This window comes from Cryptomeria japonica, chromosome 8 (assembly GCF_030272615.1).
Source record: "Cryptomeria japonica chromosome 8, Sugi_1.0, whole genome shotgun sequence".
NCBI classification, from domain to species: Eukaryota; Viridiplantae; Streptophyta; class Pinopsida; order Cupressales; family Cupressaceae; genus Cryptomeria; species Cryptomeria japonica.
In genome coordinates, this window is record NC_081412.1 from 86,434,960 (window position 1) to 86,462,813 (window position 27,854).

The window sequence follows — 27,854 nt, forward strand, 5'->3', positions numbered from 1 at the left end:
TTATCCAAAGATTTGCTAAAATTACTCAGAATTCAAATATACATGAGATTTGTCTCCTTGCCCTGAAAGGAAAAGTCACATAGTATATTGTTCATTCCCAGGGTACATTAACATGATTTTCTATAGAAAAGAGAAATACATTGAGGAAAATAAAAAGCCTCCAGATCTTCTAGTTTGCAGCATAATGAACAAACATGAGAGACAGTCGTTTCAAGTAACTTGATTTTCCTCAGTTTTCTTGTATAGATTTGTCTCCTTTTGCTGAAAAGGAAACGTTGTGCAATATAATATTTCCTATAGAACACAAGAAAGTCAGAGGAAAATAAAAACCTCTAGAGCTTCTAGTTTGCAGCCTAATGAACAAACATGAAAGACAACTGTTTCAAGTAACTTGGGTTTCCTTGCTTTTCTTGTTCCATTGATTGATGTTTATACACATTGCCATCCAAAACTTAGGACATCATTTCAATCGGAAATGTCATCTAATTCTTCCTTGTCAGCAAAAGTAGAGGCCATTTTCAAGGCTAGTCTGGCAGCCATTTCTTTCCTTTGTGTGTCTGGCATCAATCTCAAGTTTTCACGCATGTGTGCCATTTCAAGCATCAACTGTTCAAGTTCCTCAAAGGAACGTTCCCTCCTTCCTCTGGTTTCAGCATCTTCTATACCCTGTTTAGTTTCAGGAGCCCCAGACAGATCTTGTGCAGTAATGATTGAAGTCAATGAACTACTTGCTTCTGATTTGTTATTGTCATGTACGGATACAACAGAAGTATGAGATGCCAAACCATCTCTTTGTGGGGGAATTGAGGTGGCTACATTTTGCTCTTGGACTTGCATTTTGTCAGCTTGGCCATGAGGTAAATCCTGAGGCTCATTATTTTCCCCCTCCTCCCTTACAAGAATTTCATTTGTACAATTATCAACAGTCATCCAAGGCTCCTCTACTCCATCCCAAGGTTCAGCCGAGCCATTCGATAGAAGCTCATATTCAATTTCAAATTCAGAATCATCATCAGAAAAGTCTGTAGTTCATATCAGTTTGTAACAAAAATGAATATCATTCTTGAAGTTCAGATGGTCAAATCCTTTACATTAGTCAAACATTAATAGGAAAGCATTGATCTTAGAAAAATCAAAATCACAACCTACCATCATTTTTGGGAGATACAGGGGTAGCAGGGGATTTGCTCTGTGGCTTCATTACCATGCCAGGCCACATGTGAGCAGAAAGAGCTTCCTGAATTCGCTTAACTCCTTGGGAATCCCCATTGATTGATATGCCTGAAAAGCAAGAGGATCCAAACGGATGATCAGGAATTTTGTACTTTATAAACTATCAGGCATGTAGAAGAACTTTAGAACTTATCCATCATATAAATCTGGCACATAGATTTGGACACACGAGAATTGCATTTTAGACAAAATTATTAATAGTTCTTAGTGATCAATTAAATTATCTATATATATCACCATGAAATATTTGGGATCTTTCATCTTGACCATGATGTTAGCATTATGTTTTCCTAGTACAACAAATATGTTGGCCTCCTGCAACTACAATAGGAAATATGCAGTAGAATCGACTGAATTATGCAGCACTTCTGATTCATGGCAAGTCCCACAGAATTATAATTTATTATCCTGTGTCTTAACATATTGATTTGGTATAAGTCCTCCCCGTCAACTAGCTACTAATCATCCATTGTAACAATGACAGCTCTAGTAACATTTTCTTTCTAAAAGAATATTCCTTTCCTCATTGACAGTAGTTCTGCATTTAACCAAAATGCAAAGGAAATAATCATTTTCACAGCATATTGTCAGATACATCAGCAATTATGCTTATACAGACCAATCATTAGAGGGCATTCCTAGAGTAGATATGGATAAATAGAATAAACAGCAAGAAAAGCTAACCTGAGAATACAACAATGTTTAGAAAACTGTTTGTTTGCAATTTTATTATTTGGTGCTGTTATTAAGTTTTAAACTCTCAGGCACTTCTTAAACAACTGCACTCTAGCTTTTCCAAATGTCTGAGCTAGAAATTACTATCTGATCCACAGCAGTGTCAACTGCAACCAGAGCAATGTTTGAAAGAACATCTTCATAATTTGCTACCAGAAAATACACAAACTTATAGTTGCATTTTTATTAAATAGCCCTCTTGGTAAGCAAAAATAGTGTAGATCATTAACAGCAGTAATTTGAAAAATCTTGTAAGGCAGCAGGAGTTGACAATTTCATAATGTCAGGCCCTATGTTGAAGTGAGAGAGCTCACAGCCTACCCAACTACTTTACCAACAATGTGTAGGTGTGCATTCACTCTTGGAATGCCGCCATAGTATTCAAGACTGGAAAAATGGCATTTCCATACATGAGTCTCCTTGAATTATGGCATTTCTAGATCCTGGGGATTTCTTAGCAATGTTGATCACAAAACCAAACCAACATTGTTTGTATAGCATGAATAGTACAGAATAAAACCATAGAAGAAAAGAAAAATGTTGAAGCAGGGAGTAAATGGCAAGGAATGACATCAGATGAAAAATTCTCACATTTATCAAAGGCATCATTGATTGCACAAGCCTCAATATATTCGATATTGTTTTGATTACACCATTCAATAACAGACCTCTCCACCTCATATGAAGATTCTTCCTCTTCGTTCAACAAACTACTACCCTCATCACGATGAATTCCATAATCCCAAAACTCAGGGTGAGGATCACTTGAGGATTCTCCACACTTTTTCACCTGCCGACGGTACTCTGCATGAGCAAAGTGACCAGGAAGAAGATCTGCTTTGTTTCCAACACATAACAAGACCTCAAAGTTTTGGATCTCAACTCCAGAAACCCAATCTTGAAGAGCCTCAAAGGATGATGACTGTACAAAAAAAATTCAGTGTTGCAGTGAAATTTCAACAGAAATGCATGCAAAGTATGATGTTAGTATAATAGTGACTTATTTATTTTTGAGTTCCAGCTTGCAATAAAATAACTTTCAATGAAATGATGCAAAGGGAGCTCTCACATTGCTCAGGTCAAACACCAGCACAAGTGCATCACAGTGTTCAGATAGAGAACGGGTACTCTCTATAGTTTTGTCGCCAACATGTGCAACCCAAACACAAACATCCGCAGTATAATATTTTGTGTCAATAGTCCAACTGGTTTGTTCAAGACAAGAAAATGCTCATAGATTAACTTGGTAAAACAAAAACTGCCAGAATCTCCATGCAAAAGAATCATATATAGAAAGTGCATTCCGATTTAGCATGAAAGTAAAAAAAGTAAGGGCAGTTGCATACCCATGACATGTAATTTCGGATGATGAAACAGCAATATCTTCTGGTTCCACAGAACGCAGCCCTGCAATTAATAATAGAAAATGGTTAATGATTCATTAGGAATCGAAATATAGTCAAAATCCTCCAAAATATTTTTGCCATCAAAACCTTATATAGAATACTGTTAATTACAGTCAAAGCATTTGCAAAACCAAAAAAAGTTATGTTCTTGTAAATCATAACATACTAGAAAGAATGAAATGTGACATAAGAAATGTCAAAAAAACCGTAGCATGAGAAATAATATAACACACATTAGCCAACTTATGGCAAAGAAAATGAAAAAATAATACCTCTCTCATCCTTGGCTAAGATCAAGTGTAGCAAATGAAAAAATAAAAATAAAAACTTATGATGCAACTTTCCCAATCAATACAGAATTTGGATGTTGCATATCATTTAAGTTGATCATCAAGCTCAAAACAACCCAGGGCTTCCATTGGCCTTCTATAGATAACGATTAAAAAGGAACAAGGAATGCTTGTAAACTAAGAGATAGGCACTAGAAGTATCAAAAAGCACAAGAATAAACAGAAAGGAGCATGCTTGAATCTACTGAAGATATTAGCAGGAGCTTCTTACCAACAGATTTGTTGAAAACTTAATATCATGAAACAGAAAATAGGTTTTTTTAACATTTGTGAACCTAATTGTCTCAAAGATATCATTAGTGTCATTGAAGCATAATGAACTTTGATGGTTCAATAATTATACTATCAATACTAGGAAGTGGATAGCAGTTCTTCACCATGACTGTGTTAAGTGTATGGCAACCAGTGACTAAATGCCACCCATTATGCTCCTTTGGCACAAGCAGAGCAAGAACTTTGCAAGGAGAAATACTAGGATGCACTTTGCCCACTTTGAGTGTTAGCTTGATTTGTCGCTTCATCACAAGATTCACAACACTCTTAATTGATATAGTGCTGTGAGGGCTCCTGCAAGTGGACACCAACTAACCCTATATGTGCAATCTGATACCTATCAATCTACATTGGCTCCTCTATGTTTACATCCCACTGTGTTGTTGGACTCTCCTTGTACTAAACATTTTATGATCCATGTGATGCAAGATACTATGTACAGCCACAAGATTCTTTGCTCTTGATGGAGTGGAAGTTGTCTGTAAAGCAATTCATCTTAGCAGTAGAGGAACTACAAACTTGTCATAAGAGGCAAATAGCTAGTGTGTTCATCAATGGTGGAGGCCCATGCAAATTGTCACCATAATATCAGGCCCTATGCCAAAGTCTCCCTATCTAGCTTTTTGAAACTCAAATAGCCCTTGACTTTGGCAAATCTGATCCGCTCATGTCAGATCGATGAGGACTCCTTGCACTGTACATATTCTTAATGGTCTCCGACTCTCCATGAAGCCTCTCTTCACCTCAATGTCATTCATAAAATAAAAACTCTACCACAAATATGAACATATCACTTTGGGTTTAATGAATAGGCTGCCATGTACAAAGGAGTTTTAGCTCTGCCTACTTCTCTCAAATGATAGGTTGAATGTACTCATTGTAGAGCCTTAAGGTGGAGTCTCTTTGTTGTACAACAAGTTTTATTTAACCAACCATGCCACCAACACATTCCCATATCACCCCCGTCCCCTATTGTGTCTTGGACTTAGCCCACAGATCCCACCCCTATGTCATGACCATTAGTTGCAAATGCTCTTACAACTTAAAAATTCTATCCAATAGAATGAAGTAGGATGCATATTTAGTTTCAACAGGTTTGATAAATTCCTTCTTGGAGATGGACCAAAATAGTGCATGACATGTGGGATGCTTACATATACACATCTCTCACATCAACATGTTTGATCTAATCAATTTTGTCAATGTCCACAAGTGGCATGCACACAAGATCTAGTATATGTGTTTGTGGACAGCTTCAACCAGCTCTCTTGTTCACCTGCCCATATATGCTACATCTAACACAACCTGCACCATATTATTAAGGCCAACTTTCTCAATAGTATCTGCAGGGATTTAAAATGTAAACTTGCATCTTTTCAATGCCCCAAGCAATCAATAGCACGTGATTATGATATTAATGAATAGATGATGTCTAATGTTCATTCATCCATCAATAATAATGTTGAATCCATGTGAGATGCATATTGCCTTTATTCTCTCCATAAGTATATTTATCTTGGAATAGTTCGTATTCAAGATAGTGGTCCCTAATTTTCTCTCCCCTAGTGGCACATATGAAGACTTGCCTTTGCAATATTAGACATGGATTCCTTAAAATATAGAAAGCAAACAACATGGAATAGAATGCCACTAACAAAGAAGAACTCGTCAATGGCATCTCTAACTCATATTGGCTTGTAGATTGAACAATTCTGCCACCAAGTTGGGAGTTTGAGCCAAACCCATGGCCTAACATTTCCCCTTAGGGCTCTACTAAACTTAACACAAAAAGAGGAACTTGTGGTTGTCAAGGAGTTGTTATAGTTCTAGAAGAAAGTCTTGGCGTCAAGGTAGCATTAACTATGGACCACTATACAATTTCATTATCTCATCCCTCTATTAAAGTGTGAGTTAAACACATATCCCAGCCCCTTTATCGATGATGTGAAGTAAATACACATACACTCTTGTAATGCTACCACAAAGCCATCAAAAATGACATTTCCATAGGCAAGTACCCTTGAATTAGGAGCTTGATCTTTGTAGAAATTGTTGTAAAGGAGGCTTCTTATCAAATGGGCCCTAGGCATAATATTCCAATGGCTTAGAAAGCCAAGTGAAATTTACAACACTCCCAATTGAACTACTTTGAATGTGAGCCTTTTATCCTCCCACATATTATTGCCAGTTTATAGATTCCCAAGCTCCTTACCATCATCATTTACATTATAGGAACTCAAAATGACACTATAAGAAAAATAAAAATTATTGCTTAAATTGAGCAAGACTCAACACAAGGATTTTCCTTCTATTTTTCACGTTGCATGAAGTACAAAAGAAGAGGATACACAAAATTTTGCAATCTTTGTCCCTTGCTGGTTTGATTAGCCCTATGCAACTAAAAATTAACTAGTTCTTCAAAGTTTAAACAAAGATTTTCATTTTGTTCTTCTTACTTCGAGACACACTAAGCACAAAAATAGAGGATACACAAATAGCAATTCTAGTTTGAGTTTCAATTATTTAAGACTTCAAATAGGTTAGGACATTTTTTATTAGCCTCCTAGTAGCATAGAACTCAAATAAACTCCTAATTAATCGTAAGTAATCATAACCTACCACATTTGTTGTGTTGTTTCCCAATTTTTCATTAAGTACCTTTTTTGGCTTATTTTTATACTTGTGGCCAAAAAGTACAGAGCACAGGTAGACTGAAGTTCTGAACAATTTATTTTATCATTAGCGAATTTTGAAATTTCTTTTACTTTGAATTGAATAGATTTTTTATATAAGTTTGTTGGAAAGATTAAGGTTTATATTTTTAATAAAGTCACTTTAGTGACTTGGGATTAGATTTAATAAATTAGTTGGGAAAATACATTCTTGTAGGTTAGTTGGTTACGGGAAATTAAGACTTTATAAGCCATTCAATTGTAATGTGAAAAGTTCTTGAAGAATCAAATAAATATACCTTTTTATTCTGTAATAATGATTTAACCTTTGCAGTTAATTATCTTTATATGCTCTACCATTTTTCAACAAAGTTCAGTTCTAAACCAATGAGGATTTTCATTTAAGTTATACCCTAATAAGAATTTAGTTAAAAAACATAGGGCTGCCTTTAAAACGGTAGGTTGTATTGAATGACTAAACATCCAACTATTTTAGGACCAACTATTAATTTTTTCATAATTCTCTTAGGTGAATAAAATAATTTATATTATCATGCATAACTTTTAATGATTAGCATTTTTATAAGGTATTGTATCCAATTGCATCCCTACACACTATATTTGACATTAAATAGCAAAATTCATTGTTTTCTGATTCTCTATTTTTTACTAATACTTCCTTTCCAACTCCTAATTTTTGCCATGATTTTTAAACCCAAGTAATTTAATTTCAATTACACTTTTTCCATACCATGTCAATGCCATGTAAATAGAATGTAATGTCCCCTTTTTGGCATTCAAGGCACAAGAGGGTCCACTTCTCAAGTTTGTGGCTAGGGTGAATGGACAGGTAATGTAGGAATAGCAGATAGATAGGATTATAGTTACTTTCAATTAGGGTATTAATTAATAATATAAGGTGGATGAGTTGGTCTCAAAACTGTCAATTAGTTGTTAGGATTGTTAGAAATAAGCCACACTTAGCCCAATGATGGGCTAGCCAAAGAGGGACCAGTAGCTTAGTTGGTAGATCACTCTAGCAATAAATGGAAAGTCCTAGGTTCGAGTCCTAACTGGTCCATATGAGTTGTAGCTCAACATGTGGTATCAAAGTCAAGCTAGGACCCCAAGCACCTACAGTGTGGCTTAAGGGGGGGGGTGTTGGAATAAGCCACACTCAGACCAACAATGAGTTGGCCAAAGAGGGACCAATAGCTCTGTAGAGCACTCCAACAACAAATGGAAGGTCCTAGGTTCGAATCCTAGCTGATCCATATAACCTGGATGAGGAGATAGATGCAATAGAGAGGAATAGAACATGGGAGCTAACTAATTTGCCTCCGGGTAAACAAATTATTGGTTTAAAGTGGATCTATAAGACCAAATGCAATGCTGAAGGAAGCACAAAAAGGCATAAGAGTATGCTGGTTGTTAAGGGATATAAACAACAACCTAGAAGAGATCATGATGAAACATATGCTCTAGTTGCAAGGATGGAAACTATGCAGGCAGTCTTAGCAATAACAGCTCAACACAAGTGGAAAGTGTTTTAAATGGACATGAAGTCAGACTTCTTGAATGGAGTGCTGAAAGTACAAGATTATGTGGAGCGGCCACCTAGTTATGAAGTTCCAGGGCAAGAAAACAAAGTGTACAGACTAAAGAAAGCTCTTTATGGGCTGAAGCAAGCACCATGGGCATGGTACAGTAGAATAGACTCGTATTTGTTAAGAAATGGCTTTAACAAAAGCGATAGTGAGCCCACTCTTTACATCAAGGCAAGTGATGATAAGTTTTTTATTGTTGTCTTGTATGTAGATGATTTAGTTTTCACAGGAATGTTTTATTTCCTCATTGTTAGTTTTAAAAAGGCCATGAAAAGAGAGTTTGAGATGTATTTTCTATGCATAGAAGTGAAGAAAATGAAACATGGCATCTCTCAAGCAAACTCTCCAGCAGAAATTTTGAAGAGGTCTAGAATGCAAAACAGCAAGCTTGCACGGCATGGAAACAGCTATCTAGCCCTTAGGATGCACCAAGATATTAATACCCTTCATACATTATTAATACATTGTAGTAGATGTTTGGTGCATCCAGTGCTGTATAGCCATTTCCCAACAGCAACAGCCATTAGTTTGAAGTTGTGCAAAGAAGACTGCAGCAGCAAGGTGAATTTTTCAGCGTTCTGGGATCCTTGCATGATGGATAGCAAAGCTCATTGATTTCTTCACCTAGAGTATTCAGATCCTTAAACCAAACCATGCCATCATGCTTCAAAGTAATGGTGCACAAGGGGAATCTCTATCCTTGCCAGCAAAACAGAACATCCCATTGAAATCAATCACTATTACTAGACTACCAAGAGTCACTTTCTTGAAAAAAGAAGCCATGCTATAGAAAGATGATATGGACAACTAGCAGGAGGGCTTGGATGCTCTCCATGCTAAATCTGGTATAAAAACTGTTGAGTTTTGGGCAAACATCTCCTTCATGAACTTTTGTACATAGAAATCAAAAAAAGAAAACAAAAAAGAAAGGAGACCCACCTCAAACCAACCTCACAAAGATTTGCAAAGCAAATCATTCAACCCATCATTTGATGGATCCAACAAAGCTTTAGCTCATACTTGGATTCAAATGCTAAAAAGCCACTTTTCCTTGAGTCCAATGTTTGAGGAGGAGGTGATTCAATTTGCTACCCTTCACTTGAAAGGAATCACTCACAAGTGACGGTATCGTCATTTGATTACACAAGGGTACAGCTTTGTGTAGAAATTTGATGTGATTTCAGTCAAAGATTTTTGGACCACTTTCAGCAAAAGGACAAAGAGGAGACCAGTTATTGAATTGTTGAATCACATCTATAGCAAGCAACAAAGGAGCAAATTGTTGAGCATCAGCCTAAGAAATTGTAGAAGGATAATACCGAAACCAGCAAGGTATGCTTGAAGCTCTTTCAAGAGCACCACAATATCATCCATTTGTGGTTTGTGGGAGTTATCCGAACAAGGGTTTACTATGCTCATTGATAGTGGGGCTACCCACAATTTTATTGATGGGACCTTGTTTCTAAGAGGAGATTCAAGGCAGAGGACTTCTCAAGGTTCAATATGACCATCACTGATGGTTTCACCATCCCATGCATCAAGGTAATGAGCACATGTGGCTTGTTGTAGAGAAAACTCCAAATGCATCATGCCAAGTTGGAGACCAGATTGATGGAAATCTATACAACTAAACTAGGTGTAGTCCCCTATTGGATGCTTTTCAAACATTTGCATTTGAAAATGATAAAAACTGCAACCAAGCAGATAAAAGAAGCAGTTCTTTGAAGTTTGAGCTTGACATGAAGGCTATTTGTGATAAGGGCATCCCCAAAAATTCAATAAAAAGGTTTTTAATCTCAAAAGGAGGTACTATCTAGATAAGGATACTTTCTTTGCAAGATTTCTGTGCTGTTTAAAAACTTATAGAAACCAAGGAACAGCAAACAGCTTATGCAAATCAAGTAAAAGTGAGAATGGTAAGGAGGAAAATAAGTCATTTGGGGTTTTTCCTACATGCTTTTGTAATGTTCTTGTTGACATATCTCTAGTACCAGCTCTCTTACAAATCAATATTAGCAATAAAGAACTCTCTATTTTAGGAGGAGTTTCAATTTTGAATTTTATGCTACTGTTTAGGGGCCAGGGCACATAGAAACCTTCCCCCTAGCTATGGGCTCATCTGGCACTGTAAATAATAATTTAATATTAAGATAGTTCAAAAACATATACATCACATCTATTCCAAGGATGTATTCAGTCTAGTGTCATGCAGTCACTATCTAGACTATCATTACATGTAATTCCAAAATGGCCATAGCCCTATGTCAAATTGCTTAGCTTTACATCATATACAATATAGAAGAAGTTTTATATAACAAAATTGCCTCCTGTGTCAGTATACATATATCCCAAATTACTAGTCAACGAGCACCAACAACATTCTCCCCAATCCTAGGAGAAGGACCATCTACATCTTCAATCTTGAGTCTCTGCATATACTGTACCAATGCATCAATTTCCTTTGGGTGTAACATGTCCATGTGCTTCTTGAAATATTGAACAGACTAGATATTCGCCTTGCAAATCTGAAGAACACCCTCCCGAACCAGGATCATGAACCTATCTTTTGAGATCTCTAGAACCGCAGAAACCTGAGACATAATGAAAAAGTGTATGAGTTTAATATTAAACCCAGTAAGCCTCCTCCTCTTGTTTTGAAATACCTCTCCATTTCTTTCTTTCCAGAGAAACCAAAGGATTGCACAAGACAAGACAAACCAGAATCGGTTCAAACTAAGATCAAAGGATTCCACAAAGCCAGCAAGGATTTCACTCCAAGAAGGACCAAGCCGATAGTTCCAGACAATGGAAGAACCAAGGAAAATGGACCACACACCTCGGGCAAACTCACATTCAAAAAACAAATGTTCAAAAGACTCCTGAACATTGCAAACTCCACACCTAATAGGTTCAGGACCCACAGCAGAAAGAAAAGAACCTACTGCTAACTTTTTAAAAAGTAAAAGCCATCTAAAACAAGATTTCTTAGGATCAATAGGGTAATGCCAAAAAAAATCAAAATCAAATTGCCACCTGAACTTAGGCCAGTCGAGACCCCAACACTGATTGACTTGAGTGAAGATAGAATAATCATCCTTCAACATCATGTAGATATGCTTAGTAGATATATCCAAAAAAGGAGAGCCATCCAACCATTTTAGTTGCTTCAAAAAGGAATCAGTATCCAAAACCTTGCCAAGAAAAAAACCAATAGCTTTAACAATAAGAGAATATGTTTTTTTTCTAATGAAGAGGAATCCCATATTTAGAACTGAGCTCGGCCCAAGACCCTAGCCAGTTGTCAAATGATACATTTCTAATCTTTATCATTCCAAATTTGAGCAGAGCAACTTTGAGTCAAAGCAAGAGGTTTATTATTTAAACTCACCCCCCACCAGATAGATCTGTCCATAACAGCATATGAAGGAGAATTACCTATAGCACTCTTAGAAGGAAGTCAACTCCTTACCTGTGACCATGCCTTCCATAGTGAAGCAAATACAATAGAACCAAACACCTTCATATTAAAGTCCCCCAAAACAGTATCACATAAAGGGATAGTCTTCCATTTTTTGCCCTTTTTAATAACAGACCTTTCAATATTATTTTTGATCAGCACCTTCCATGGTTCATTACCATTCAAAGCTTTGACAATCCATTTAGAAGCTAGAGCAATGCCATGGGCCCTGAGGTCTTTGATACCCAATCCACACCCATACTCCTTGGTCTGCAACACCAATCCCAATTCACACAGTGTCTCTTGTTATGACCCATCCCATCAAACCATTAAAAGTCCCTCATGATTTTCTCAAGCTTGTTGGTTTGATAATTAGCAAACAACAAAGCAGAGGCACAGTAAATGTGATGAGAGGAAAGAATCTTTTGCACAATTTGCACTCTTCCAGCCAAGGAGAGAAGATGAGTCTGCCATTTTAAGTGCTTCCTCTCAATTTTAGAATATAACCAAAGCCACATATCTTTAATATAAGGGTTAATAGCAAAAGGAATACCAAGATATCTAACAATAGAATTCAGTCCAACCCATTGCCAGCCTTTGCAAGTAATCCAACTTGGAAGAACATCAAACCAACCAAGAACTATAGATTTGTGAGGAGCTACCTTTGCACTGGAAGCCAAACAGAAAAACTGCAACCTATTCATTGCATTGTCAAAGTTTTCCTCATTCAAAACCAAAAATAAAGCAGTATCATCGACGAATTGGGCATTGATCAGATCCTCAGAATTAGGTAAGGTTAGACCTCTGACAGGAGGACCGAGGGTAGGAGCTCTCAGAATGTTAAAAAGTGCATCAGCAGCAATGACAAACAAGGTTGGGGCAATGGGACAACCTTGCCTAATAGACCTCTTAAGGGGAATAGGTTCTGAGAGTTCACCATTAACCTCAATGACTGTGGAAGAGTCCTTAAAGAGAATATCAATCCATTTGCAGAAATATGAGGGAAACCCAAAAGCTTGCAACATCCCTCTAATGAAGGGCCACTCAATTCTGTCATATGCTTTCTCAAAGTCCAGAAGAATCATTGCAACATTCTGCTTGTCAGCTTTAGCCCAATGCATGGCCTCCCAACCAGTAACCAAGTTTTCCAGGATATATCTACCTTTAATGAACCCAGTCTGAGTGACAAAAATGAAGTTGTTTAATAACCCAGCAATCCTCCTTGCTAAGACTTTTGCAACAATCTTGTAAGAGATATTCAGTAAGGTAATAGGCCTCCAATTTTTAACCAAAGTCTTATCCCCACCCTTAGGTAGCAGTTTAATGACAGCTCTATTGATGTTTTCTCCAAGTGATCCCTGTTCAAACACATCTTCATACAGGGCAAGCAATTCCAAGCATATCCATTCCGAATGCAGCTTATAGATTCGACAGGTAACCCATCGATCCCTAGGGACTTACCATTGGCCAGTGAACTGATAGCAGCTTTAATCTCCTCAAGTGAGATCTTTTGGCCCAAAGCATTGGCCTCCTCACAAGAAACTTTCTTAGGGATTAACAATAAGCATTTCTCAAGAGCCTCCTGGTTCATAACACCATGTTCAAAAGAAAATAAGCCATTGTAGAAATTGAAGAAGGCCTCCTTAATGGACACCGGATCATTGGTGAGAATGTTATTGACTTGAATATCTTCAATAAGTTCCCTTTTATTCTTGGCTCTAATAAGATTGAATAAGTAATTGGTTCCCTTGTCACCACCTTTAAGCCAATTCATTTTAGCTCTTAGCTTCTGCCCTTGGATCTTGAATTGTTGTAACTTCCTTAAGTGATTTTTGACCCAAGAAAGCTCCCCCTCTAAAACCAGGTCATACCCCTTACTCTGAAGCTCCTTCTCAATACCATTGAGCCTATTTTGTAAGTAGGACTCCTCCCTGGACCTATCCATAGCATACTTTTTACCAATGATCTGAAACATTTTCCTCCAAGTAACAATGAGAGCCTCCCATTGCTCCCTAGGTCTGAGATCAAGATTACAAAGCTTAGCCAACTGGGAAACCATCTTAATGGCATCCCCAGAATCCTCATCCTTAAGTAAAGAAACATTAAGCTTGAAGCCATTCTCCCTCTTAGGCCGCATAACAGAAGAGGGGTCAAGATCTAGATTTACAGTGGCAGAGATAGGGGAATGATCCGAAATACTAGCAGGAGAAACACAAATAGGGGCATGACCCCCCTGAGGAGAAGGAGAAAAGAGAAGCATTTGCATAGCATCTATCCAATCTACAATAAAGTCTCTGCCTACCACTTTGATTATTACACCATGTGAACCAAATATCAAAAAAGGAGCCCTTCTTCCTCTCCAAAGGGTCTGCCAGATTAAATCTCCTCTTGAACTTGGCCCAGAAGAAATGTTCATTACCCTTCCAACAATGCTTATTGCCACCACTTTTATCTTCACCATGCTCAATCATGTTAAAGTCTCCCACGAAGATCCAATGAGCATTCGGGAGGCCGGTTGTCAACCAATCCCAAAAACTGGCTCAATTCTCTATAGTCATTAGCAACATATATATTACATAAACCAAAAACACAGTCCTTCTCTTTGAAAGTGACCCACAAAGCCCTTTGGCAAGGAGAGACACCATTAGCAATAATCCTATCTGCCCACTTAGGACCAACCAAAATGGCAGTGCCACCTTTACCCCTATCATGATTAGAGTGAAACCCAATGGTTTGACCCCACAAAATTTTCAACATAGTATATGCATGGAACCCTACCACTTTGATTTCTTGGAGGCAAATAATATCTTTCTCCTTGATACCGTTACACCATTTCCTAACCACATATTTTCTGTCAGGCATCTCCAAGCCCCTAACATTCCAACTATGAATGTGCATCATCATAAATCTATTTAGTGGAGGGTTTTCGGTTCTTGTACAACCTATTAAAACATTCTACCACTTCATTACCTTTTTTACTATTATCATTGGAGAGAGAATGTCTGTCTGATTTTTCCTTTTCTTCCTAACCTTTTTACTAACAACCTCTATAAACTGTAAAGAATTACTATTAGCCATACCATCTTCTCCAAAAGGCACAATCTGTTTATCAGAAGATGCATCCACCATGGAATCCATGATACCAGGTAAGGAGTTACTCATATTCAACTCAAAGGGGGTTTGGTAAGCATTCCTTATTAAATCAGTTTTCTCCTTAATACTTACAAGAGCAAGTTGTTGAGCATTCAATATGGGGGGGAGGGGGAGATTATCAACCTTGTCTTGACCACAATTAGAAGGATTAGCCTGTACTGAATGACACCCGACTAGGGTGTTGGGAGGGGCATCCATGGCAGAGGCATGAACAACATCATACTCATCCTCAAACAGAGGATTAGAGAGACTGACAAATTTATTACCATTACTTATATCAGTTGGGCAATCAAGACCCGATTTGACCTTTTCAATGCCAATGTCAGAGGTGTCATCCACTAAAAGATTATTACCTTCTTTAGAATTATTAACATAGTTTTGCACCTTAGTAGGATCACTTCTCATACTTCCTTTCAAAGCAATGTTAAAGTTAGCACTGTGAGAATTTTTAAGAGATGGGCAATCTTTTCTCATATGCCCATTAATTTTGCAGTAAAAACAAGCCCCCAAATTGCCCAACATGGATAGTTCCCATGAAAAGCTCTCATCTTCAAAGTCCAAAGAAATAATGTCAGGAAAAACAACCTCTAGAGCAAGAGCTACAAGAGCCCTAGCATTAAGATGAGGGAGAGTGGTTCTCGATTCCTCAACTTGCAAAACTGAACCCAAAGGTTTCAAAATCTGAGGAATGAAAGGCCAAAATTCGGGCTGTAAGTTTTTAATTTCTACCCAATTAGGGGAAGAATGGGCAATAACCTGCTCGACATTCCCTTTAGGGGACCAAGGAAATGCCCTAAACAAAGAATGTCCCACATTCTAGAAATTTTTCTTCAAAACTCTATCTTGCATATTATGGGATTTCAAAAAAACCACAAATAATCCCTTTTGAATCATTCTGCAAAAGTTAACATGAATACCTAACTTCTTACCCCAGACATTAGCAATCCATTCATCAAAAAAAAATCGCGAGGGCAAAGACTCTTTAGCCATACAAACAAAGAAAATTGCAATATTTCTTACACGCGACTGCTCTGATCTAATGGCTTTAATCATGTCTTCATTAGGAGACAAGGAGAGGGTCTTCAACCCAAGAGGAAGAGACTTACCATTTCCTCCCCCTCCGGGGTCATCGGCAACGCTGCCACCACCATTTCCGAATCTCTCTCCATCAGCTGAGGACCCTCCCAAATCGTTCTCTGTATCCATGTGCTCCTGCCTGCAAAATCTTCCATCAAAACAAGCAGAGGGTGGGCAAACCGGGGCCGAGTGATCTGAAACCATTGTTTTGTAGGAGGGTTTTTCATGTTTGTCCTTTTGCGAATTAATATTCTCATTCTCCAAACTCCCACCATTATCAATGATATGCACCTTATCATTTTTGCAATTGGGTTTGCCATCATTAACACTACCCATTCACCTTCACACAAGCGGCTTCAGAGATGGGTCACGACCGACCAAGCCCAAGAGCAACCTAGCGAAAACTAGGGTAACATGAGAAAACACAGAGGCAAGAAGAAAGAAGGAGAAAAAACACGAGCAAAGCAAGCACAAAATCAATCATAAACTAAGAAAAGACACGGGCATAGTATCAATCCACACAAAAAGAGGGTGCAGGACACCAAGGAGAACACACGAGCGCCAGCAAACAAGGTCCGAACAACAAGGAAGGTTAATAGACAGCCTCCCTGGAATCGTACCAGTTGCAAAGCGCTCTTAGGTTTTTCCAATGCTCTATTGCATCTCACACTGTAAATAATAATTTAGAAAACTAACTAGGAAACAAATGCAAAACAATACTTCATATTCTAAACTATCACAAACCTCAGATAGAGCATGCAAATGGAGTTCAAACAAAAACATAAAACAAAGTTACCGTGAGTCCTCCATTGTAAAGTAGATTTGTTCCAATGATTGAAGTGTGAAATTGATATGTGGAGCTCTTTGCTCCTAAGTTACCTATTTTGACAACATATAGTTAGCACAAGATTGGATGATCAAAAGAGCTTGTAGTATAGATTTTTAAGAGGGCATACAAACAGTGGATAAAAAATGAGTAGATTTTCCTAGGATTAAATGAAGGGTCATGATTAAGTTTGTTTGAAATGAGAGACTAAGGTTGCATTTACTAAAAAAATTGTTGCAACCATAAGAATTTGGGAGGAAAATGCAATTAAATAAGAATTAATGACACATTTACTCTTAGAAAAGGTGGAGGTAAAATAGCCTATTTAAATAATAAACGTATTTAATTACTTTAGCAGCTTTGCCATGTGAGGTAGATATGAGATTATTAAATAATAAACTTATTTAATTATTTTCGTTGTGTGAGGTGGAAATGGGATAATTAAATATTAAATAATAAAATTATTTAAGTGTGACATGGAAATTACTAGCTAAATAATTTGATTAGATGAAGGATACATTACGTGAGCCAAATTAATCATTTAGTCAAAGTTGTACTAGGATAAATTTAGGTGTCTACAGGCAGCACTTTGCATGTGTTGCTTCTCCTCAAGTATGCAATATTGGAAGTGTTGCTGGAAACTTGATGATAGCATGAACATCCAGATTTTGTTTCAGAAATTGCAACCTTTCTGATGGCTGCTGAAACAAGAATGAAACATGTTCTACTTACTGCAATAGATTGCCTAAATTTCTTAATCTTGAGCAATTTTTCAGGATGGACATCAATGGGAAGGTAAAACATAGTCCAAAGAGTTATATCTGTAGTAGACTACCTTGGCTCATTTGTTTGGCCTATGATTGCATAAATGAAAACACAAATGCAGCCGAGTCTAGAGTCTAAATCTCAAGTGCAATATACAACAATGACATTTCAAGAGAAAAAATAGCTATGGGGGTCCTTAAGCCTATGTGTTCATTAGAGGATTCTTGCATCTTGCAATGCCCTTGACAGAGTTGATTAAGAAAAAAACCTTCCCTTGGGTCCATAGCAGCTAACTGTTAGGATTGCCATCAATTGAGGAATGGACTTGTTGGGAGTTTCCATTGATTGAGGAACGGAGTTGTCAGTTAATTTTTTCGGATTGCCTATGATTATGAAATGTAAAAAAAAATAGGAGAGCATGGTATATGGGAAGCATTGGGGGAAAAAGAGAAGGCACTACCAAAATTAACCAAACCAAAAAAAAAAAAAAATTGACTTTGCTCACAAGAATATCACACTGTTTATAGCCGCTTGTGGCAATTGGGGATGAATAGGACTAGAATGAATTTCATAGTGTCATCAAGATCGTTAAAGGCATTTAAATTTCCATGTTGGGTGTGCCCGGTAATTTGTATTAGACTAGTAAATTTCAATTTTTATGTGTATTTGAATTAAATATAAAATTCTAAGAATATTTATTGCTGAGTATTTCTTGATTTGCTGGAGTACTTCTATGTTTGCTATTATGTGGGCATTTAATTGAAGTTTTTACATGGAATGTTACTATGATTAGCCCAATGCAACTTAAAAATAAAAAACTAACTAGTTGTAACTAAAACTTACAAGGATTTACCTCTTTTCTTACTTCAGATTGCACAAAACACAAAAGCAAAGGATACCGAGAAGGCCATTTCTATTTAGCATTATAATTTATTTTATTTAATAGTTAGTATTTATGTTTAAAATTAAAAGGGTTAAAAACTTAAGGATGAAAAAGCTCTCTTTTATACAAATAAAAAAATCGCTATCTAATTTTAACTTAACTTTGAACTTTTGAAATAAAAAATTAAAAAACCCTAAGCTTGGGAACAAGAAGAAAAGGAAAATCTGAAAAAACAAAAAATAAAAAAACAGCTATCTATTCATTTTCATTTATTATTTATGGAACTTTCAACTCAAAATAAACAGCTATCTAGATTCTAGTTTGAAGTTTTGAACTTACATTGAAGTGGAGATTCTTCCTCTTCCTCATTTGCACTTGTGACTTGTTGGGGATTTAAAATGAGGGCGGGCAAACACTTATAGTTTTCATAGGGTGGGGACCTACCTTTAAGACTAGGTTTAGAAATGTTACTTTTCTAAATTATGAGTTTTTTAAACAAAAATAAGTGATTTTAAAGGGCATGGGCGCACCCTGCCCCTGTTATCCACAAGATGATTGAGGGATGTCTGCCTGTCCCTTGAGAAAAAGATATTTTATAAAGGGGGGAAGAATTCATTTGAGAAAAAGACGAGGAAGGGGAAAAAAGAGTGGAGCATAGGAATTAAGTAAAGATAAATGAAAGAATGAATGGGAAGGAAATGAAGGGTTGTGACCCTCTCAAAGGGTGATAAATATGAAAGGTCGTGACCCTCTCCAAGGGCAGAAACGATGAAGGGTTATTGTCATGTCCCCTCCTTGATCGTTAAATATATATATATATATATATCTTATATGAAGTAAATATTATTATTAATTACCAATGAATGATTATTTGAAATTTATTTATTTATTAAATATTATAATTTAATTAATAATATTTATTACTAATATTCTTGAAATATTCAAATAAGAATAAATTAATATTATATTATAAACATTTTATATATATATTATAAATTATAAACAATGATTAAGATATTTTATGGAAGTGACCAGTTTGAAAGATGTTGAATGCTAATTGGAACAATCTGATATGTTTTTCCGAGTCTGATTTCTTTGACCAGCGGTTGGAATTTTCAATTTTGGTTTCTTAATGCAGTTTGAGGTTTTGAGGATAACTTGTGTGTTATTGACTTTTGGAATTTGACAATGCAAAATGAATAACAAATGCAATACATAAAATAATTGACTGAAAATGAATCTCAGACTTCTGATTTTATTTATCAGCAATGAACAAATGAAAATAAATGATTTATTTTCAACAATCCAAGCCAATAATGGCCTAACAGGAGTCCAGTGCTAGGATTGAAGGTGATTTATTGGCCTGAACAAGTGGAAAGATTGAATGAAGCACCACCAGCTGCAACTAATGGCTCCAATGAGCTTTATTCACCTACTGAATAACTATCTAAAACAAATTTGTGAAGAAATCCTGATTCCAATGCAATTTCCGAACTTCCCCCAGAAGAGACTCCAATTTGGTGTGCTTTCTACCCACTGATTTGCTCCTGTAGCTCCAGTATGAACTAATTTCACTAGATAACCATTCGAATTCTTCTTATTAGATGCTAACAATGAAATTTGAACAAAAATACTGCTGCAAAACCCCTTATTTTATTTTATTAAAAACTTCAGGCAAGATATGGTGGTACGGCTAGCCTGGGAAGGGTACAACCTGCTGATTGGGGTTACAAACTTGCTGGAAATTGTGACCTTCCTACTCAGATCTGAAATTTGTTCCCCTGAGAAGCTGAATTTCTCTGATTTGCTCTGAAATTTGGCCCCAATGACCTGATAGAGCCTCCAATGAAGATCAATATGCTGATAGGTGGAAGGGTTTTCGTCTTACACCTGCAATTTGAAGGTTTTCGTCTTCAAATCTGCTCCAGAACTCTGCCAAATTGCTGCAGACCTGCTGAAAGCTAAGTCACCAGGTTCAAATTCGAATTCAAAGTTCGACAACTTTGAAATTTGAAATGTATAAAATTCGAATTAAATTCACCATATGTAATTTTTAAATTGTTTTAATAAATATATGTAATATATCTATAAAATTGCCTAAATAGTTTAACATTGATAAATAGATTTGAAATTGTTACAAAACGATGACATATTTATAAAATATAAACCATAGGAAACATATGCTAGGGCACGAACGGCGGCAAAAACGGCAGGCAAACTTCTCTTGCAGGCTGCGACTATCACGGGTACACGACTACTTCTCCTGCAGGCCGCGACTCATGACAGACTGAAGATTCCCCAAAAGCTCTTTTATGCTTCTAGCCCTAATTCGAACCCCTTCTTGGCATCTTTTTAAGATTCCAATGGAATCTTCTCCCCTCATAAAAGTACGCCCACCTTGAGGGTTGCTTTCTCATGATTAAATTGACCACCTTTTAAAATGACTTTGTCACCTAGGGAGTTGCGCAAGGTGATATTCATAAAGTTATTATTAAAATTAACTTTTTCTAAAAATAGAAAAGTTAACTTTATAACATTATATTATAAAGTTTCAATATAAAAGCTCACCAAAGCAAAAATTGACTAAGTATTGGTCCCCTTTGGCTAACCAATCATCCCCTACACTGTGAATTGGCCTGCGGAGATGGCTAACAAGCAAATCTATGCATCTGAATAGCAACTAGAGAAGTGGGGACATTACACAGTTTATAAGATTATGTATGACAGCAAACATGATTCAAAAGAAAATAAAGTAGCAATAATAAAATAAAGCATCAAACACCATGCATCTTAAATAGTGACTTCATTGCAGTGACTCATTACAAGTATTATGCAAAGGTGGCGATCTGTCTTAAGACCATTACGGACAGGAACAATTATCTTATTCAATGCAGCGAATGAGAAATAAGCAGCTGCTATAAAGAATATGATCAGAACAGCAACTATACATAAATGAGGAAGTGATTGTCATTGGTGAAACAAGTATGATTTGCTAATAGTCGATTCCAGCAATACTGGAAACAACGATTTATTATTGTAATTAGCTTTGACTCATTCTAGTTATTAAGCAAATAATGAATGGCAATTTAGTAATAATTAGCATAAGATGCGATTTGTAAACATCAAAGGACGAGATTTGAAAGTGAAGAGACGCAATTCATGATAAGAGATGCAAGTCAGCGATTGAGGATGAGATTAGTTAAGATGTTAGAAAGAGACATGGGAAGAGTTACAACTCTTCACATCATGTCTACTTGATGACAATATGTGGAGGTTTGTGACTCACCCAGAAGGGGGGAATAGGAGGAGATCGAAGAATAGGAAGAGATCATTTTATCATCTGCAGATCCATATTCACTGACAGGCAGTAAACATCCTTATTCTTGGTGATGTGTTTAATATGAATGCTAAATATATGAAACCCGACAATGTTTTAATGCAGAATTTAATAATAATACTAAACTGCTATATGTATTATAGGAATACAAAATTTCATAACAGTGGCAGACCAGATCTGACATGTCAGATCTGTCTGCCTTTACCAGCCACTGAATATATTAATAATCAATGGTTTTTAAAAGCAGTAGTAGTATTAATTATTTATATAAAAAATAATTAGCAAAGACATTAATAATTAGTAATATAATTATATATACATATATGTAAAGATGTCTTGATCAGAAAAATGATAATATTAGAACAAATTCATAGTAATAATTAAGACTTAAAGGAAAGAAGTCTCTTGCAATTGATTTTGCAAGACAGTTGTCCCAAATTCACAAGTTATCCTAATAGGGGACATTACAGTTATGACTCTTTCAAAGGGTAATAAATATGAAAAATTGTGACTCTTTTGAAGAGTGATAATTGTGACATTACAGTTATGGATGTTCTCCTCAAATGAAACCTTCTCCCCTTTATAACTTCCAATGTGAGAGAGAGTCACACCTCATCATCATGTCTGCCCCATGCAAGGGAGATCAACTTGGGGAATCCGAGCACAAATATGTTGGATAAGACGTTGAACATACAACAAAGGAATTAACTAAGACAGTTTGGAATGAGTTCTCTATATGTGCATAACAAGTACTGTGACTGCATATTTATATTTCTGCACATCTATTATTATTAGTGACAACTATCACGATTGCTTATACATACCCAAATAACAGTCTGATTTAATGACATTCTGCAGTTAATCTTATGCTATATATTCCTTTATATTTTCTGAGTGCTGCCAGCCATGGTGGAAGGAGTGTCAACCTGCAAGAGGGGTACAGTGATGGGGAACTCCTCTATGGTACACCATCTCTATGAGGGAACTAGAGGGTTCCATGAGGCCAAGCGCGTGCAGAGAGTACTGCCCTTGGGCCTAAAGGACATGGCATTCCAGAGCACCCTGTTGCAGCCTCATTCCCCTACTATGGTGCAAGAAGACCAATCATAGAGAGAGGGAAAAGGTTGGCAAGATGAGGGGATAACGGAAAAGTGGACACCTCACTGGGTAGACCACCTCATATGGATGGCATAGGCCACATGAGGCCAAGAGGGATGGTATGTCCGCTCTTGGGCCTAGGATAGAGGGTCCAAGACACCCCATTGAAGTCACACCCTCCCTTGTTCTCCAATGATTGAGTCCTCCAAAGATATTTAATATTTTATGACTGAACTAATACTTCTGCTATGAATTCACTGATTATGATAATCTGATTGTTGTTGTAAATCTGATTTAATTTACTGATTATAATACTCTGATTATTGTTGTAATCTGGAATCATTGTTGTAAGGGGCTTCTAATCTGTTTGCAGGGTTTAAATTAGGGGAAAGGTATTCTCTAACCCACTTGTCTATTTGGAAACTGAGAAATTAGGGCAAATTTAGGGTTTTCCCAATTAGGGGACATTACAGGATCAGAACGGTAAGTATCGTAAAGGGAGGATCCTTCTTTCTGGACAACAAATCCAACAATGAAGCAGAGGAGTTAGCACTTTCGGAAAGCTTGAAAATATCAAGATCAGTAAACAATGAAATCTGGAGGTAGAAGGGGATTCTCTCCTTTTTTATGAATGGATGTAAAAAAGATTCGAATCTTAGAAATCTGACAGACGAAGTTAAAGCTATAGCTAAAAACTTTGAGGAGATTGTGTTCTTCCAATGTTATTGAGAAATCAACCAACCAGCTGATAGATTGGCCAACTATGCTATTGATCGATGTCACTTCTTGGCAAAGGTGAGTATCAATGCTTCAGATTAGCATATTGAGGATGTCTTCAAAAATAATTCTCTTTATGGTAAACCTCCCCCAAAATCATACTTGTAAATCACCTTTATTTTTTATTACTTGCTCAAGCTTGTGGAAAATAATTGGCTACTGCAAATGTTGTCCTTGCCATGTTTGAAGCACAAGAAGTGTCTTGTATTTTAAGTAGATGAATGGAGGGTGCCCTTGTTGATTGGTTTGCCTGTATTTGTGCAGTAGAATCTGGTGAATGCATGAATTTTTGTTTGTGCGATTTTATTTAGCATATTTTAGGTAGAGAGTGTTTAGCCTCCATAAGTTCCATAAAATGGCATTTTATCCCAGCATTCCTGGAATCCAACCTTTATATGCAGGTGGTGGATGAAGAACTCTGCAAGTGGGTCTTACAATCTCTTTCCCCATCTTTGTTTCCAGTGAATTCAATGAATCAGGAAAGGAAAATCCCTGCTTCTGGATCTCCAATGTCTGTGAATGAGAATCTAAGGTCGGAAGCTTTAGAGGGGCTAGGGTGAATATAGAAAAGCAGATGGTTAAATGTGGACAATTTTTGTATGGATACCTTCAGTAATAGATAATCTCCAGGTGGTATTGAGGTATAACATTTTGTGTATAAACAGCAACTTTAACACCTCATCTATTTCTCAAGATTAATTTCAAGAACACAGTTGTGCATCATGCTTAAACCAGGTATTCAATTAGTTGATAGAGAAAATGGGGCATCAGCAGCTCCTTCTTTTCTTTAGCACAAAGTTCTGTCTTTATTTTTTGAATTTCTTTTGAAAGACATTTTGGCTTTCTGAGTTTCATCCTTATATACCTTGGGCTGCCTTAATCTTTGTATTTGAAATCTTTATGGGTGCAGACCCAATAGAACCCATTGCTATTCTATCCAACAAAAAAGAAAAGAAAAAAAACAGATAAATCGCCTCATTGTCCTTGACCCATTTTCATAAATGCCACTGAGTTAAGTTCACCAACACTTAACATATCTAACACTATTATGCTCAACAGGCCGTGCAATAAAACAATTGTGACAGCATTCAAAAATAGGAAAACTTTACTAATCTAGGTATCATATACATATTTAAGTAGAAATTAGACTGTAAATGTTTCCTGCAAATGTCCATCATTTGTACTGTTAGAAAACAGAATTGAGGAACTAGCAGAAACACATTGAGAGCCTCTTCACCTTCATGTGACTCTTAAATATTGTGCAGGTGTCTCTAACTCTTCAACATATAGGAAAGCTACAGCATTTTACCAGCTTCCTAGAATGTACTTACACCAGTTCTATACACACTGCAACATTTTAGAAGTGTTTATCTCTCTGGTGTGCCTCTTGGAGAACATTCTCTTTTATATCTAAAATGCCTCAATTAAAATTAGCACTAACAACTATAAATCTTATTACAGAAATAGAGTTCTTGCATAAGTGTTCACCTGCTACCAATGAAGAATGTATCCCATGCCAACATGTCATGCTCTTGCATTTCATTAGTTCCAAATACGCTTTGTGGCAATGTATTGATGATAAGCTTTCTGATCTCTTGGTTTTGGGGGAAGGAAAACTTTCCTTTTCCCCTTTCCTTTAAATGGTTTTTTGACTCTACAAACTTCCCTCACAATAGGGCCCTTATTCGCCAATTAGTTTTCAATTTGCATACATCCCTCAAGGCTGGCCCTCTGGCCCTTTATTTGCCACTTAGTTTTTACTTTGCAAACACCCCTCAAGGTTGGTATTTTATTCACTAGTTTATAAAAATACTTTTTAATTTATCTTTGAATCTTCCTCCTTTAAACCTATTTTCACCTAGGCCTCAAATTGAAATCGACCATTCCTTTCTTAAGCAAACCTGATTCACAACCCCATACACAGCATACAAAATAAGGATCCATTACTTAGTTTTAAGTTTTAACTCGCTAACCTTATACATTAGAGTTGAATAACACTTTATGAGCTTGAAAGCATGATTTGTTAAATGATAAACTACAATAACACCTTTGGTCAGACTCATACTTAAAAACTAGGGCTGTAACATGGATAAAAGAGAGAAATCCATTTTCCACTAAATCGGCAACACTTGACCAAGTTATTGTTTTAATCCTCGCATGCAGGGGAAAAAAATTAACGTGATTTTGATCTATAGAGACAAAACTACATCTAAACAAGCTTGAGCTAAATCAGGTACTAAACACTCTGAAGTCCATTTTTTATTATTAGCTGATAGATAAGAAACTTACAGAATTCATGTTTCCAAAAATATGAAACTCAATCCCAAAATAAGTTGGGCTTTACAATTGTAGCTTTGCCCTTAATTAAATTGAACCAGAAATAGTTATTTCAGTGTCAATATGACTAATTTGAACAAACTTCTCACACATTTCATACTTTTTAACTGCCCCATCAGATTGCAAGACATTATGTAATTTAGTCTGTTATATTCACCTTTGTCCGATTTAGGTCCGTTTCCCATTAGCACACTAATGTCAGCTTACTGTTCCTTGTTGAATTAATGTCACTTGATCTGAGTAACCATCCATTTCACACAGAATTCTACCCAGCTATTTGTTTAAGATAGACAACACTTGCCTAAAATGTGATTCCCCTCATCTCAGAACGCTACACTGATCCAGATTTTATGGATCCACTGCTTCAAATAATCTTCATCCAATCTAGAGTATTCTAATTAATTAAATTGAAGATACAGGCTCTGGGCGAAGTGGCTGTCAAGAGATACATAAAAAGAGAAATGGATTAATAATATTGAACTTTCCAACCAAAATCTGCCAATTAGCTATCCACCAGATACTTTGTACCTAATTCCAAATATTTTTTGTTTTTTACTTAAGTTGTACTAAGAATTAGAAACTTAAGAAATGCAAGTATGGGATGTGTGGACAGATAGCTTGGGGAATCATAGAAATTTAGGAGAAGGCCTCTTAAGTAAATGACAGCAAAATGGGATGTGTGGACAGATAGCTTGGGGAATCATAGAAATTTAGGAGAAGACTTCTTTAGTAAATGACAGCAAACATTAAACCTTGACGAAATAGTATCAAAATGGCACAAACTTCTAGAAAATATTGGAATCAGAATCGGGAACTTTCAGAAACTCTTGGGAAATCTAAGGGAAAATTAAGTAACATTTGAAAAACTGAGTTCCAATGCAGGAAATTCTTGATAAGCGGCTAGAAACTGCTGGATACATTTCCAGAAGTTTTTGACCTCTCTCTAGGAACTTCTTAAAGTTTCTGAAATATGGAAATTTTAAGAAACCCAGAATTGAGGTTCCAACCTACTCGAAGCAACTTCCAGGATTCAAGTCATCGGATGGTTTTCAAATCTGCAAAACATCCCTAATTACTAAACTCCGACCTATGCAAAGATAGCCTAGATAAGATGGGCAAATTTACAGCACTAACTTATCCTAAACATTGAGGTCCTCGACAAGGACTTATAAGATTGGGGGAAGTAAATGAAAATTATAATTGCTGAAGATATTAAGAAACTGTTGACCAAAAAGGACAAAAACAACACTAATACAATCCGATTCGAATTCCTATTCCATAAAAAATTAAGGTGCCCTAAATTTTAGCCAGCTAAGAATGAACATGCACACACATAACTTAATTAAAGACACGTCCATGCAGGTAGATTAATCCAGTCTGTCCTGTCAAACCAAAAAAAAAAGAATTGAGGAAGGGGATGCTCACTGCCGAGGATGGCCCTCTTTCCAACATTTGGAGAACCAACTATGAAAATGCTCGGTTTACTGGAGAGCGATCCTTCTTCCACTTCGTCTTGTTTTCCATTCTGTTCACCTTCAATGTCCCTTCCCATTGTTAGATCTGTTGTCTGTTCAACATATAGACACAAATATTCTAGATCAATTCATGAGAGACTTATCGAGATTCAGCTTCCATTTTTTTAGTTAATCTTCATCTAGTCAATATCCAGTTTGTTTTTGTTTCTGTACCAATTAGAAGGTAAGAAGAGTGCAGTAAAATCTTCAAATATGACTCCACAAAACTCCACAATTGCAGTCAGCACGCCATCAAATTGTACGGGTAGATATGACGGAGGGAACGGGTGAGAAGTGGTTTAGATAATCTACCTGAGATCAGTTTTACTTTTTAAAAGGTGAGTGAAATGCAAT

The 27,854-nt window shown here is 36.5% G+C and overlaps 1 protein-coding gene across 2 annotated transcripts; it reads right to left on the reverse strand.

The window, feature by feature from the left end:
- LOC131038423 (uncharacterized) lies at positions 1-27,854 on the reverse strand. 2 transcript variants are annotated; one of them, XM_057970857.2, is made up of 7 exons: positions 27,675-27,853; positions 27,412-27,553; positions 3,315-3,375; positions 3,038-3,173; positions 2,560-2,890; positions 1,150-1,281; positions 1-1,022 (listed from the first exon to the last, which is right to left on the reverse strand). In XM_057970857.2, exons 2-7 carry the CDS (start codon positions 27,536-27,538, stop codon positions 466-468), a joined length of 1,344 nt encoding a protein of 447 aa, XP_057826840.1. In that variant the 5' UTR covers positions 27,539-27,553; positions 27,675-27,853; the 3' UTR covers positions 1-465. The 2 variants fall into 2 exon arrangements, with proteins under 2 accessions (XP_057826840.1, XP_057826839.1); XM_057970856.2 differs by having other exon boundaries at positions 27,412-27,854.

Coding starts and splice junctions, on each gene's coding strand:
- LOC131038423 (XM_057970856.2), bottom strand. CDS start 27,538: ATGGGAAGGGACATTGAAGGTGAACAGAATGGAAAACAAGACGAAGTG. Junction 3,376..27,411: donor AAAGAGGGCCATCCTCGGCA/GTGAGCATCCCC, acceptor TATTAATTGCAG/GGCTGCGTTCTGTGGAACCA. Junction 1,023..1,149: donor TGTATCTCCCAAAAATGATG/GTAGGTTGTGAT, acceptor TATGAACTACAG/ACTTTTCTGATGATGATTCT.